This window comes from Caenorhabditis elegans, chromosome II, assembly GCF_000002985.6.
Source record: "Caenorhabditis elegans chromosome II".
NCBI lineage: Eukaryota > Metazoa > Nematoda > Chromadorea > Rhabditida > Rhabditidae > Caenorhabditis > Caenorhabditis elegans.
The window spans coordinates 13,575,671-13,590,587 of record NC_003280.10 but is presented as its reverse complement, the minus strand read 5'-3'; the positions used below and the strand labels follow the sequence as shown (position 1 = coordinate 13,590,587).

The 14,917-nt window shown below is 36.4% G+C and overlaps 3 protein-coding genes across 3 annotated transcripts; 1 reads left to right on the top strand and 2 right to left on the bottom strand.

Annotated features, from left to right (window-relative positions):
* Positions 1-26: 26 nt before the first annotated feature.
* On the top strand, positions 27-1,812 carry clec-145 (C-type lectin domain-containing protein). The gene is made up of 4 exons (NM_001377891.2): positions 27-112; positions 439-945; positions 990-1,205; positions 1,265-1,812. Exons 1-4 carry the CDS (start codon positions 56-58, stop codon positions 1,547-1,549), a joined length of 1,065 nt encoding a protein of 354 aa, NP_001364639.1. The 5' UTR covers positions 27-55; the 3' UTR covers positions 1,550-1,812.
* Y48E1B.8 (Nucleotide-diphospho-sugar transferase domain-containing protein) lies at positions 1,550-4,883 on the bottom strand. The gene is made up of 5 exons (NM_064452.5): positions 4,414-4,883; positions 3,340-3,419; positions 2,872-3,171; positions 1,823-1,979; positions 1,550-1,775 (listed from the first exon to the last, which is right to left on the bottom strand). Exons 1-5 carry the CDS (start codon positions 4,831-4,833, stop codon positions 1,581-1,583), a joined length of 1,152 nt encoding a protein of 383 aa, NP_496853.1. The 5' UTR covers positions 4,834-4,883; the 3' UTR covers positions 1,550-1,580.
* A 181-nt stretch (positions 4,884-5,064) lies between these two features.
* lin-38 (C2H2-type domain-containing protein) lies at positions 5,065-14,663 on the bottom strand. Its single transcript, NM_064451.5, has 9 exons — positions 14,630-14,663; positions 14,474-14,577; positions 14,289-14,422; positions 12,273-12,837; positions 10,357-10,574; positions 9,524-9,660; positions 8,946-9,056; positions 7,717-7,942; positions 5,065-6,677 (listed from the first exon to the last, which is right to left on the bottom strand). The coding sequence occupies exons 1-9, from the start codon at positions 14,655-14,657 to the stop codon at positions 6,098-6,100; spliced, it is 2,103 nt and encodes a 700-aa protein (NP_496852.3). The 5' UTR covers positions 14,658-14,663; the 3' UTR covers positions 5,065-6,097.
* Positions 14,664-14,917: the final 254 nt, after the last annotated feature.

Here is a 14,917-nt window from a genome sequence, read left to right as displayed (position 1 = left end):
GACTATAAATCAAAAGTTCCCACCGAAAAACAGTTGAGAATTTTTTTCAGAAATAATGCACCCAAAGTGTGGAATTATTCTACTATCCCTAATTTTTATATGTATTACAGAGGTAAGGCTGATTATCAGGTAACACGCCAGCTAAGGGGTACTGGCGCATTCTTGGTGCTTGACGCCACGGGGTTCTGGCGTTCCTCATTGAATTTTTCGCGCTCCATTGGCAATTGCCTGCCGGACAGTTTTACAACTAAAACCGAGCCGCGACGCGACACGCAACGCTCCGTAAATCTACACCAGCTATCGCCGAGCCAAAATGGCCTAGTTCGGCAAACTCTGCCATTTCAATTGGAAGCCAGAAATCCGTGTGGGGCGATATTTTCAGCTAGTTTTCCCTGGTTTAATCGATTTTTTTAAAGGATTAAACTCTAAATTTTTCAGATAGAATCGCGAAAAGTGACTCAAAAACCTGCAGCTCCACCACCACCAAAAAATGACAAATCGTGGGTTAGATCGAAAATCGACTCGGCCAAGGAGAAATATCATGCCGGGAAGGAGAAGCTCAAAACGAAAATATCCGATGTGAAGAGTAAGCTGAGGGGTCCAGCTCCGACTCCGCAACCGAGACCTCCAGCTCAGAACAATCTACCAAAATCCCAGTATGGTTGGAACACGCAGGCTCCAGGCCCCAGGGCGCCTGCTCCAGCCCCTACTAGACCACAATATGGAGTTCCAGCTCCCAGAGCCCCTCAACCAACAATTCCAGCTCTAACTACGAAAAAGTCAGTTTTCGAGCGTCTGAAGGAAAAAGCTAAGGGAAAAGAGAAATATGTTGGGAAAGCAGTCGGCTGGGCGAAGAAAGACCTGGGAATCGGAGTTGAAGGACCGAAGAAGCCGTCAAAAATTTTAAAGTTTGGGAAGAAAGCAGTGGATTTTATGTTTAAAAAGGTAGGAGTTCTGCCGGAGACCTGATTTTTACAAAAATCTTCCAGAAAACTCCAAAAACTCAAAACCCGGCACTTGTTCATTCTTCAGGACAGATTGTTGGGCAGGTTGCTTCTGGAAGCCACGGCCTGGACCGCAAAGTTGAGTACCTGAAAAGTCGCCTAGACATCATGCAGTCCGAGATTCAAGGCACCTGGAATACCAGTGAGTCAGGCACCAAGTACAAAATCTTCGAGGAGAGGATGAACTGGAATGATGCGCAGGTAAGACCTTTGGAATCGTGTTTTTTTCTAGAAAAATTTGAAAAATTCGAATTTTTCAGCTCCACTGCGAAGAGCTCGGCAGTCACCTGGCCTACTTGGATAGTGAATCTAAAAACACCTATGCCACGTCTCTAATCGATTCTCAAAACATTAGCATGGTCTGGTTCGGCCTGCGGACTGAAGTAGGCTTGGGCTCAGGCTCAGACACCTACTCAAATTTCTCGAACCTTGATGGTTGTGGAGTGGTTGATCGGAATGGCACATGGAGCATCAGCTCATGTGCCATCGAGCTTCCCTATCTGTGTCAGGCATTCCGATTTAATGTTCTTGTGGAGATCCCATAATTTTTACCCGTAATCTTTTTATTAAAAAAATTCAAATTGTGATCATTAAAATGAAGCCGGCCAGCGCCAAGTAGGGTCTCAGATACTCCCCGAGTACCGGGATCCATAGGAGGTATTCTGTGATGTACCAGTACAGCTTGAATTGTAAACGTCCCCAGGATGGGAGGTTTTTCGAGATTTGAACTTCTACAGTACCATTTTCCATACGAGATTTGGCGGAGGAGATCTGAAATTTGCAGAAATTTGAGGAATACCTGAAATAATAAATGTTACCTTTTCATTATTGCACGTCCCATCTGGATTTACAAAATGGAAGCCATATCTTCCTAGCTGCATTAGTTTGGTACCTCCGTTCGTCTCGCAGTCTAGCTGGAGAAGATACGGAGGGTTCGACTGATCACTGAACATCCATTCCCAGGAATAGGTCACACTGCAAGAATCAGTGTTTGGATTCTGAAGTGATACTGAGATTGGGGTTGGTGTCGGGGTACTGTAGGGGTACTGTAGGGGTACTGTAGGACTACTGTAGGGTGCTGTATGGGTACTGTATGGATACTGTAGACATACTGCAGGGGTACTATTTGGGGTATTGTAGGGGTACTGTAGGGATATTGTAGGATTACAATAGGGCTACTGAGATTGGGGTTGGTGTCGGGGTACTGTAGGGGTACTGTAGCGGTACTGTAGGGAAACTTTAAGGGACTGCAGGGATAATGTAAGATTACTTTAGGACTACTGTAGGAGTACTGTAGGGGGCTGCACAGATACTGTACGATTACTGTAGGGGTACTGTAAGACGACTGTAGAGGTATTTTAGGGATACTGTATGAGTACTGTAGAGGTACTGTAGGAGTACTGTAGGGACACTTTAGAAATGCTGTAGGGGTACTGTAGGGGTACTGTAAGGGTACTGTAGGATTGCTATAGGGACGCAGTAAGACTACTGTGGAGGTATTTTAGGAATACTGTAGACATACTATAGGGTTACTGTAAGATTACTGTAGGAATACTGTAGGGATACTATGGGGATACTGTATGGCGTACTGTAGGACTACTGTAGTGATACTGTAGGAGTACTGTATGATTACTGTGGGGGTATTGTGGATTTTTTTTTCTTTATTAAGTTTTTTTCGACTTTCCGCGAAAATTTTTGGCGGAAATTCAAATTTTCTGAGAAAATACAAGTTTCGCGGGAAATTCAAATTTTCCGATTCGGTTTTTTTTAAACTTATTTTCTGCAGTATTTGAATTTTTCAATGTTTTTTTTTTCAAACTGAGTTCTTCAAAGGTTTTCAGAAAAAAAGTCAAAAACTATTACTCACTTATACGGAATAAATGCACACGTTGGCTTGTCCCAAGTATTACACTGATGAATCATAACTCCAACATCAGGAGTATACCAATGAGCCAACTTCTCTGACAACTTTTCGAAAAAGAACTGCGTCTCATTGTTAGCCCGAATGAACCAGTTGGCTCCGTTCACCCATTCCTTTCTCAACGAGTTGTCTCCATTTCCGAGTTGATCAAAAATAGCGTCATATGACATATTATCCTCGTAGTTTAGGTCGAATATGTTCTTTCTCCAGAAGGTATCCTGCTGCATCATCCAGAAGGATTTTCCTCTGAAAATGTTTTTTTACAGCTCATATCTCTGGTGGTTTTTGCGTTATAAAAAAAATTTCAACTAATAAAATGTTCCTTATAAATTTCTCTACAGTTTTGTGGTTAATAAATTTTAGAAATCTTTAAAAATAGCCGAGATATGAGGCGGCAAAGTAACGAGCACTCACTTTTTGATAAGTGCCAGTGCTAAATTGGATCTGAGCAGGTATATGGTTTGATATGCACCTTCAGCGAATGAGAAGGGTTTCTGAAAAAAAAAAAATTAACCGTCTAAATGAAAATTATTGACTGCCTGCCTGCCTGCCTACGTGCCTGCCTACCGCCTATTTTCTACTATATGCATTGACAAGTGAGGTCGGGTTGACAAAGAGAAGGTTATTTATAGGCTATAGCTTGAGGCTGCCCTGGTAGTTAGGCACGTTGTAGGCCTACCTGCCTACGTACCTGCCTACCTCCTATTTTCTGTATTTTTGCGTAAATTTCAATTTTTTTACCAAAAAATCAACCAAAATTTTATATTTGGCCAAAGTTAGGTCAAACTTGCAATTTTTCGGTAAAATGCTAATTAGTAACTCCAAAATTACAGTAATTGTGTCTAAAATCAGGTTTATTTAGGTAGGTAGGTAGGCTCATCTTTATGCCTACCTGCCTGCCTATCGCCTATTTTCTGCGAGAGCTCAGGTGTTTGGTGTGTGTGTGTGTGTGTGTGTGTGTGCGCAGTGTAGATTTATGCAGTTAGCAGATGGGTAGACGTAGGTCACCTTGTAGGCAGAAGGCAGAAAGGTGTAGATCGCCTAAGGCAGGTAGGTGTAGGCCGCCTTCAAGGCACAAGGTAGGCAGGCGAAGTTAGAAGCAAAGGCAGGCAGCCTTAGGTCGCCTTGTAAGTATAAAAAAGGCTCGCATGTTCATGTGGTTTTTAGGCAGAAGGTAGGTACTCCATAGGAACAAAGTAGGCAAGCATAGGTAGGTAAAAGGCAGGCGGGTTTAGGCCGCCTTCAAGGCACTAGGTAGGTAGGCGAAGGTAGAAACAAAGGCAGGCAGCCTAAGGTCGACTTGTAAGCATAAGAGAGGCTCGCATGCGTATGCCATTTTGTAGGTACAAGGTAGGCATAGGCCATTCTATAGGTACACGGTAGGCATAGACCATCCTATAGGTACAAGATAGGCATAGGCAACTCTGTAGGCATAAGGTAGGCAGGCAGGCGACAATTTTCGTACCTGCCTACCATAACTAAACTCACATAAAGCGACGGCGTTGGCCAATGAAAAACGCGAATCCTCGGCCACCTGCTGCGAATCCTCTTCCTCGCCACCTCATCCAACGTCACAAAAACGAAGCGCTCATGCGCCCCCGCCAACGTGGCAGTATTGCACAAAAAGTTGTCGGTCATATTAAGCGCGTACTGGTTGAGCAGGAAAAACGCCGGTGGCCGCGGGAAATCCTCTTCCAGAAGTTGCCGGAACTCCGTGGAGCCTTCCAGGGAGTCGAGGGATACCGAGGCGCTGTGAGCCTTCACGTATCGGACGGCTTCCAGAGCATTCTGCGACTTTCTGAGGACTAGAAGCCCGATTAGGAACCAAAATGAGTAGAATATGACTAGAGAAAGCCGGTTGAAAAATATCAGAGCTAATAGGGACTGCAGGCCGGCGGGCTTGGACATTTTTTGCCACTTTTTTTCTCTAGAAATCAGTCCTAATCTCTAAAGAATTTATACTTATACCCCCACCCACCCCTCTGCGACAAAGATCGAAGAAGCAGGTCTTCTGCAAAATTGCACTTTTCTGTTGCAAACGGGCTAAAGTTGCAAACGGCGGGGGAAACCTTGAACCGAACCGTTTCGTTGCTTGATACCGATGTTCATAGTGCAGCGGGTGCCTGAGTGATCAAAAGATCTATTAAGAGAAATTCATCCGTAAGAGGTTATAAAATAGGAAAATTAGAAAAAAAAGGATAAAGAGGGGGGGGGGGGGGTACAGGAGATCAAAATGAATCAGGGGGTAATATTTAAAAACATTGACTTTTAAAGTCAAAGCTTGGTAGTTTTAATTGGGGCGATTTCGATTTTTAGGGGAAAAAAAAACAATTTTTGACCATTAAATGGGGGCGGAGCTTGTTAAATTGCAAGCCACGCCCACAAAAAGGTTATTTTTCATTTTTTGCAAGTATTCAACGGATTTTTCATTGAAAACTGAAAATTTTCAGTGGAAATTTGTATTCCATGTAATTTTTAAATTTCAGAATAAAAATTTCTCGATTTTTTCGGTTTTTCGGCTGAAAATCGCTGAAAATTCAAAATTTTCAATTTTCGGCAGATTTGTCGAGATTAAGATTAAAATTTCAATTTTTATAGGCCAAAATTTGGAGTTTTTTTCTCAATTTTTTCGGAAAGAACTCAATTTTTGGGGCAACAATCAGCAAAAACTTAATTTTTTAGTCTTTTTTTTCAATTTTTCAGTGAAATCCAAATTTATAGGCTAAAAAATGCCAAAATAGAGAGAAATTCTAATTTCCAGGCTGAAATTTCAATTATCGACAGAAAAAAAAGCGGTATTTCAACAATTTTTCGTGAAATCTAAATTTCTAAATTAAAAACGAAAATTTTAAGTGAAAACTTAGTTTTTGGCTTAAAATAGCTTGAAATTCAAATTTTTTGCCTAAAAAGTCACAGGAAAATTTCATGATTTTTGTGGCTAAAAAACGAAGAAAAACTAATTTTTGTGTCAAAAATCAGAAAAAAAAGTCAATTTTTCTGTAAAATTCCAATTTCCAGCTTAAAAATCCTAGGAAATTTCGATTTTTGGTTCAAAAATTCGCGAAAAATTCAAATTTTAAGCCCAAAAAAAACCCAATTAAAACTACTTTTGGGGAAAAAATGGAGAAAAAATGTAAAAAAAATAATAATTAAAAAAAAAAAGAATTAAGAATTAAGAATCAAATTGCGGCTTCTTCTTCACAACTCGTCCAGCTCTGGTGACCGTCGGCTCTCCGTCCTCCTCCTCTTCCTGGTGCTGCTCCACTGGAAGAGCTTCTTCTTCCACCACCAGCTCCTCTTCCACCAATTCCTCTTCCACCGGCAGATAATCCTCTTCCACATGCTCTTGAAGCTCCTGCTCCAGCTCGAGATCCTCCTGATGATACCCAACTTCTTCCTCTTCCACAACTTCATGAAGATCCATATGATGATGATGGTGGTAGTCCTCCTCGTCAATCCCAACAACATCAATCTCATCTCCAGCAGCTGCTCCAGGAGCACTGGCCGCCTGTCGAGTCCTCTCGATCAGCCTTGCTTCTTCTTCCATCATTCTGATGTATGAGGTGACGCGGATCGGATTGATCTGCTCTCGGCGCGGGTTCAGAAGCTCGTTCTCGATCTTTGCCAGGTAGTTATAGGCTTTTTTCAGCTTCAGCAGGGTGCTCTCGTTGGGGATCAGGTCGCGGTAGTCGATTTGTTTGATCACCTCGTTTGAGCTTGATAGGCGATGGATGAACGAGTCGTAGAGCATTCTGGAACAGTTTTTTTTGTTGGAATTTATTTTGTTGGACATATTTTGGAATTGAAAAATAAAATTTTTTTGGGAATATTTTTGGATTTTTTTTTGAAATTTTTTTGGAATTTTTTTTTTGGAGTTTTTTTTTGGAGTTTTTTTTTTTTGAATTTTTTTTGGAATGTTTTTTGGAATTTTTTCAGGATTAAAAAAAAATTTTGGCAATATTTTTGGAATTTTTTTTTTGGAGTTTTTTTTTTGGAATTTTTTTTTGGAGTTTTTTTTTTTTTGAATTTTTTGTGGAATGTTTTTTGGAATTTTTTCAGGATTAAAAAAAAATTTTGGCAATTTTTTTGGAATTTTTTTTGGGATTTTTTTTTGGAGTTAAAAATGTTTTTTGGAATTTTTTTTGGATTTTTTTGGGATTTTTTTGGAGTTAAAAATGTTTTTTGGGATTTTTTTTTGGAAATTTTTGTGGGATTTTTTTTGGGATTTTTTTTGGAGTTAAAAATGTTTTTTGGGATTTTTTTTGGGTTTTTTTTTTGGATTTTTTTTGGAAATTTTTTTGGAATGTTTTTTGGATTTTTTTGGAATTTTTTTTGGATTTTTTTTGGAATTTTTTTTGGAATTTTTTTTTGGAATTTTTTTTGGAATGTTTTTTGGATTTTTTTTGGAATTTTTTTTTGGAGTTAAAAATGTTTTTTGGGATTTTTTTTGGGTTTTTTTTTGGATTTTTTTGGATTTTTTTTGGAAATTTTTTTGGAATGTTTTTTGGATTTTTTGGAATTTTTTTTGGATTTTTTTTGGAAATTTTTTTGGAATTTTTTTTGGGATTTTTTTTTGGAGTTAAAAATGTTTTTTGGATCTTTTTTTAAAAAGAATTTTTTTTTGGAATAAAAAAAAATTTTGGAAAACTGTTTTTTGTTCAATTTTCTAGTAGAAATGGGGGAGAAAAGGGTGAGTTTTTGGCAATTTTTTGTGAAAAAATTCGATATTTTGCCATAAAACCACAATTTTTTTGGTGAAAAATTGTGAAAATTTCAAAATTTTTCCCGTACTTTTTACTCTGCTCAACACGTGATCTCTCATTGAGTTTAGCCATAATTTCCTCTCGATTTGTATCGAATAAATCGAGATATCTTAATTCAGAGTGTGAAAGTGATAGTCGATCCACTTTTGCCGATGGCCTAACATCGTTCCATGGCCGTGTCGGATCCTCGTCCACGTGTCCCAAGTGTGCAAAACGGTCGAATTGTTCAACTTGCTCTCCACGAGAAATTCGCGCTGAAAACGGGGAAAATTTCGATTTTTTCTGAATTTTTAGAGTAAAAAATCAGAAATTTTCGACCGAAAACCTAGTTTTTTGTCGAATTTTATAATTTTTTATTGATTTTTTCACGATTTTGAGCAATTTTTGAGAAAACAGTGGAAAATTTTGATTTTTCCAGATTTTTCGATGGAAACCCTAGATTATCGATTTTGGAGCAAAAATTGTTTTAAAATTTTAAAATTTTCATGTGAAAAAATTTTACGAGTTTTCTCGATTTTTAGCAATTTTCATACAGTTTTTCGCAAAAATTATTGTTTTTTCCCAAATTTTTCGATTAAAACACTATTTTTGGCGGGAATTCAAATTTTCTGAAAAAAAATTTGGCGGAAATTTAAGTTTTCCGAGAAAAATTTTGGCGGGAATTCAAATTTTTGAGAAAATAATTTTTGGCGGGGATTCAAATTTTCTGAAAAAAAAATTTGGCGGAAATTCAAATTTTTGAGAAATTTTTGGCGGAAATTTAAATTTTCCGATAAAAATTTAAAAATTTAGCCGAGGATTCAAATTTCTAAGAAAAATTTTGGCGGAAATTCAAATTTTCCGAGAAAAATTTTGGCGGGAATTCAAATTTTTGAGAAAATAATTTTTGGCGGGAATTCAAATTTTCCGAGAAAAATTTTGCCGGGAATTTAAATTTTTGAGAAAATAATTTTTGCCGGGAATTCAAATTTTCCGAGAAAAATTTTGGCGGAAATTCAAATTTTCTGAAAAAAATTTTGCCGGGAATTTAAATTTTCTGAAAAAAAAATTTGGCGGGAATTCAAAATTTTCCGAGAAAAATTTTGGCGGGAATTTAAATTTTTGAGAAAATAATTTTTGCCGGGAATTCAAATTTCTGGGAAAAATAATGCTTTTTTGCAAAAAAAAAGCGAAAAACCTTCAATTTTCATGGTTTTTTTTTTCAATTTTTTGAATAAAATTCGACGAAATTTCCAATTTTTCAAAAATTTCCCGCACTTTTAACAGATCGATTATTTCCGGCAAGCACTTGTCGAATATCCTGAGTCTTCATATCCTGAATACGTCGATCGTTGGCCGAATTTCTCTCACAATATTTGAAGCGTTCATCTGAAATTTTTTTTTGAAATGAAATTAATGAAAAAAGTGCTCAAAATACCTTAAAAAATTTTTTTTGAACCTTAAAAAATTCGATGTCTCGCCAATTTTTCAACTTTTTTCAGCAAAAATTCGATTTTTTGAGGTAAAAAACGTTAAAATTTCGAATTTAAATTTTTTTCATTTTGTCGTGAAATAAGTGTTAAAAAACATTTAAAAACTCAGAAAATTAGATTTTTTTTAAAATTTTTTGGCAGAAAGCTATTGAAAATGCTAAAAAACGCAAAATTTTCAATTTTTTTAACCGAAATTCTTTGATTTTTCACTTTTTGCAAATATTTTTTTAACTAAAAGTCGTAAAAATGCCAGATTTTTGATTTTTTTTTTCACTTTTTTCAGCTTTTTAACTACATTTTCAATGAAAAAAAAATCGAAAAAAATCCAAATTTTCCTCCGTCCCATAATTTCGATCGAATAACCTTTAACAATCATAAGAATAACGACATGTGGTAGATTTTTCCGTGCCAATTCGATAACTCGAGCTCTAACGGCTTCTGGAAGTCGAAGCTTCTCGTCGTCGTGAAGATGATGGTCACAGAAGCGGACTTCGATTGTTCTGGAAAAAATTTTGCTCAAAAAATCGTAGTTTTCGAATCAAAAATGTGGTATTTTTCGCAAAAAAAACTGGCATTTTTAGCTGAAAAATCAGTTTTTTGGCCTAAAAATGCTCGAAAATCTAAATTTTTGTATCAAAAAAATGTGAAAAATTGAAATTTTCAACTTGAAGCCCGATTAAAATTTCTGAAAATTTAGATTTTTTTTAAAAATTAATTTTCATTTTTGAGGTTTTTAATCAGTTCGTGGGCGTGGCTTAGAAATTCACAAGCTCCGCCCATTTAGTGGTGAAAAATTGGTTTTTTTTTGAATTTTTATGAAATGAAAATCGTTTTTAGCAGGAAAAGTCAATTTTTCTTTATTTTTTTCCAGGAAGTACAAATTTTGATTTTTCTTTGCGAAAAAAGGAAGAAATTTACCAGTTTGTGGGCTAGGCTTGGAAATTCACAAGCTTCGCCCATTTAGTGGTTAAAAATTGGTTTTTTTTCCTTTTTTTCATTGAAAATGTGAAAAAAAAAAATTGAATTTTCCATGATTTTTCAGGTTAAAACCTTTCATTTTCATTTTCTCAATTTTTTTATTTTTCCGAGGAGAAAAGTCTGAAATTTTGGATTTTTTAGGCCAAAAATCCCATATTCAGGGCATTTTTCACCAATTTCTCAGGTTTTAACCCATTTTTTTTCGCCAAAAAACGAACCCATTATCCAAATAGGCTTTATTATAGAACGCGGTGCACGAGTTCTCAGTCCGTATGACCTGTTTAGCACTTTGCTGACGGAGCTCTTGCTGGTGAAGCCGCCCACGCTTTCGATTAGTTGGCAGTTCTTCGAGCGACGGATTGTCGACTGGACGGAATGTTTGAGAGCGGGAAAGTGTTTGGAGACGATTGCAACGGAAATATTGAACCATTCCTTTCTGGAAGAAGAAATTTTTTTTTTGATTTTTTTTTTTTGCAAATTTTTTTTTAGTTTCTGAACAAGAGAAATGCTAGAATTTTGACCAGAAAAATTTGAAATAATCATCGAAAAATAAAAATAATTTTTTTTTCTGAAAAAAGTTAAGAAAAAGTGCATTTTCTGGCTAAAATGCTATTTTTTCTTTAAAAAATTGGAGAAAAATCAATTTTTTCTGATAAAATTGAAAAATTCAAGTATTCTTCACTATTTTTTGAAACATTTTTGAAAAATTAAAAAAAAAAAAATATATATATATATACATATGTATTTCATAAAAATTTTAAAAAATTCAACTATTTTTCACATTTTTACTGAAGAAAAATTGATGTTGTTGTTAATTTTTCAACTGTAAATCTATCAATTTGCCCCCTAAATCACTATGAAAATTAAAAATTTGCGAAAATAATTCAAAATCAATCATTATTTCCAAAAATGGAAACACCCAAGAACAATTATTAGACACGCACACTTTTTCACGTGGAGTACACGAATTTGCGTAAATCGGCACACATGGCCGTGTTAGAGCTTTAACGCTTCATATTTTCCATTCCTAGTATACTGTCAACATTTCTGCTCTGCCAATTTTAATTTTAATGAAAAAACCAAAATATCTTCATTAAAATTAAAATTGGCAGAGCAGAAATGTTGAAAGTATAGTACTAGGAATTTGGAAAATATGGAGCGTTAAAGCTCTAACACGGCCATGTGGGCCGATTTACGCAAATTCGTGTACTCCACGAGAAAAAGTGTGCGTGTCTAATAATTGTTCTTGGGAGTTTCCATTTTTGGAAATAATGATTGATTTTGAATTATTTTCGCAAATTTTTAATTTTCATAGTGATTTAGGGGGCAAATTGATAGATTTACAGTTGAAAAATTAACAACATCAATTTTTTTTAGTAAAAATGTGAAAAATAGTTGAATTTTTTAAAATTTTTATGAAATACATATGTATATATATATATATTTATTTTAATGGTCAATTGGTTAATGGTTAATGGTCAAAATGGTCAATTTTATATATATACAGAATTTTAGCTAGATAATTCAATTAATTTTTCGACAGAAAAAAAAAACAAATTAACCATTTTGTGGGCGTGGCTCGCAATTACCCAAGCTCCGCCCATTTAGTGGTTAAAAAAAGGTTTTTTTTAAAAATGAAATGAAAATCGTTTTTTAGCAGGAAAAGTCAATTTTTCTTTATTTTTTTTTCAGGAAAAGTACAAATTTTATTTTTCTTTGCGAAAAAAGGAAGAAATTTACCAGTTTGTGGGCGTGGCTTGGAAATTCACAAGCTCCGCCCATTTAGTGGTAAAAAACTGGTATTTTTTTTCCTTTTTTTCATTGAAATTGTGAAAAAAATTGAATTTTCCATGATTTTTCAGGTTAAAACCTTTCATTTTCTCAATTTTTTCACATTTCCGAGGAGAAAAGTCTGAAACTTTTTGATTTTTTAGGCCAAAAAAAAACATAATTTTTGCATAAAAAACAACCAGTTTGTGGGCGTGGCTTGCGATTTCGCATGCCCCGCCCATTTAGTGGTTAAAAATTGGGTTTTTTGCTGTATTTTTTTAAATTTTTTCCAATTCCGCTCAAAAAATCCAATTTTTTTTCCAATTTTTTTCTCGTCGCCCATGCTTCCTCAACTCCTCCGCACCTTATTCTTCTTATTTCCTCTAGCCATCCGAAAATTGCCACCTTTTCCCTCGAGCTCAATACGAAACTGTTTAAAATCCTCTTCATTCGTAAAAACCATCGTCTTAATTTGCGTGGGCGCCTGATGAATCTGTTCCATATGCTGACAGAGCTTCTCAAGAGTTCCAATCCGAGCATCACACTGTGTGCATGGGAACCGTTGCGGTGTAAATAAATTACAAGCTCCTTTCTCACGAATCATTCTCGCATGATGATAGAATACACTGCGTCTCAACATCATTCCACATCCCTGACATGTTCTATCAACTGAGTTGTGGGCTCCGCCGTGCTGCTGCTTCGGCCCCCCACTTGTTGGATAGACTGTATACTCTCTGTAGTCATCTACAGCATATCTATAGTCTCCTGGTGCTCCGGCTCTCGGATGTGGTGGTGGTGGTGGTTGGTGGTGATGATAGACGTCTGAGAAGGAGGCTTCATCGTCGTCGATTCGACTACGTTTCGGACCCCCCTTCTCGTCGTCTTCCAGGTACATTTTGCTGCCCAGCACGTCGTAGAGATTCATTTTTCTGCAAAAAATCAGGGGTTTGGGAGCTGAATTACGAAACAAATTCGGGTTGGACCGTTTTTGAGTGAAAAAGTGGAAAAATTCTCGCCTAATACCCCGTTTTCGAGCATTTTCGCGTAAATTTTTCAATGTAAAAGCTTGAAAAACGCGATTTTTTCGCCGAATTTCATGAGTTTTTGCTAGAAAACTCTCGAAAATTTTCTCATTTTTTTAACTTAAAAATCCCGCCGACTTTCCGAAGAAAATTGTTCGGAATTCAAATTTTCGGGTTAAAATCTCAAAATCTCGTGGAATTTCAGCACTTAAACGGGATTTTTTCCATGAAAACGGCTTTTTTAGGACTAAAAATTTAGGCTTAGGCTTAAACTTAGGCGAGCCGTAGGTTTAGGCTTAGGCTAAGGCTGAGACTTAAGATCAGGCTCTTATTTTGCTGCCCAGCACGTCGTAGAGATTCATTTTTCTGCAAAAAATCAGGGGTTTTAGGGCTGAAAAACACTGAAAAATTAATTTTTCTGCAAAAAATCAGGGGTTTTAGAGGTGATTTTTGACGCAAAATTCGGGTTTTTCGAATTTTTACAGGAAATTTTCACGTAGTTATGCTAAAATTCGACTATTTTATTAAACATTTTAGTTGTAAAAATGTATTTTTCTGCAAAAATCAGGGGTTTTAGAGCTGAAAAACGCTTTAAAACTTCAAATTTTGTTTCAAAAAACTCATTTTTCTGAGAAAATCTGGGTTTTAAAGCTGAATTTTAACAAAATTTGACTTATTTATGTTAAAATTCGGGTTCTTCTTCTAAAAATTAGTCCTAAAAATTCATTTTTCTGCAAAAAAAAACCGAGTTTTGGCGCTGAAAAACACCCCGAAAACCTTTAATTTTGATTATTTTCAGCTTTAATTTGGATTTGATAAAATTATGATAAAATAAGCCTAAGCCTGAAACAAGCCTAAGCCTAAGCCTAACTAAGCCTAAGCCTAAGCTCAAAGCCTCAGCCTAAGCCTGAGCCTAAGCCTAAACCTACGGCTCGGCCTAAGTTTAAGCCTAAGCCGAAGCCTAAAAGTCTAAATTTTTAGTCCTAAAAAAGCCGTTTTCATCGAAAAAATCCCGTTTAAGTGCTGAAATTCCACGAGATTTTGAGATTTTAACCCGAAAATTTGAATTCCGAACAATTTTCTTTGGAAAGTCGGGATTTTTGTGTGAAAATTCAAGAAATTTTCGAGTTTTCTAGCAAAAACTGATGAAATTCGGCGAAAAAATCGCGTTTTTCAAGCTTTTACATTGAAAAATTTTCGCGAAAATGCTCGAAAACGGGGTATTAGCGAGAATTTTTCACTTTTTCACTCAAAAACGGTGTTTTTCAGGCTATTTTCCGCGAAATTTCCGATTTTCTGCACGTTTTCAGTCAAAATTTTCATTTTTCCGGCAGTTTTTCTCGATTTCCAGCGCTCACTTCTCCTCATCCTTCCAGTGTTCCTGATATTCAGCTTCATCCGTCACCACAACCTCTTCCTCTCCGATTTCCAGCTGCGGATCGTCTTCATAAGTGTACTCGTATTGATAGGTGTCCTCCTCGTCGCCGAATTGCTGAAAATTGCCGGTTTTCAGTCGAATTTCCGGCAATATATATATAAATACCCTCTCAATTCCATCTCCCGACATTACTACTTCCGTGGCGGCGGTTGGTATCATATTCGGGTCGAGAAGGTGGTCTCCAGAGTCATCTACAGCAGGGTAGGCGTCTGAAAATGCGTTTTTTCGGTTAAAAAATCGATAAAATTCGAATATATTTACCCATTTCTTCGATAGTTTGAAGCGACATCTTTTCCTGGAATTAAAAACAATTTTTCAAAATTTTTAAAGCTTAAAAAATTAATTTTATTGAAAAAAGGAGCTCTAGGAGGAATTTTAATTCAAATTTTATCGAATATGAAATAAGAAACACTGATGGAATGCGGCGGAGCGCGAATAGAACCCGAGAAAGTGGCGGAGAGCGCAGAGAAACACAACTCGGGGGGCCTTCAGCGCGCTCAAAACGGTGCAGGGAATCGATAGAGCGCGCTTGCTGACGCTGGAGACGCA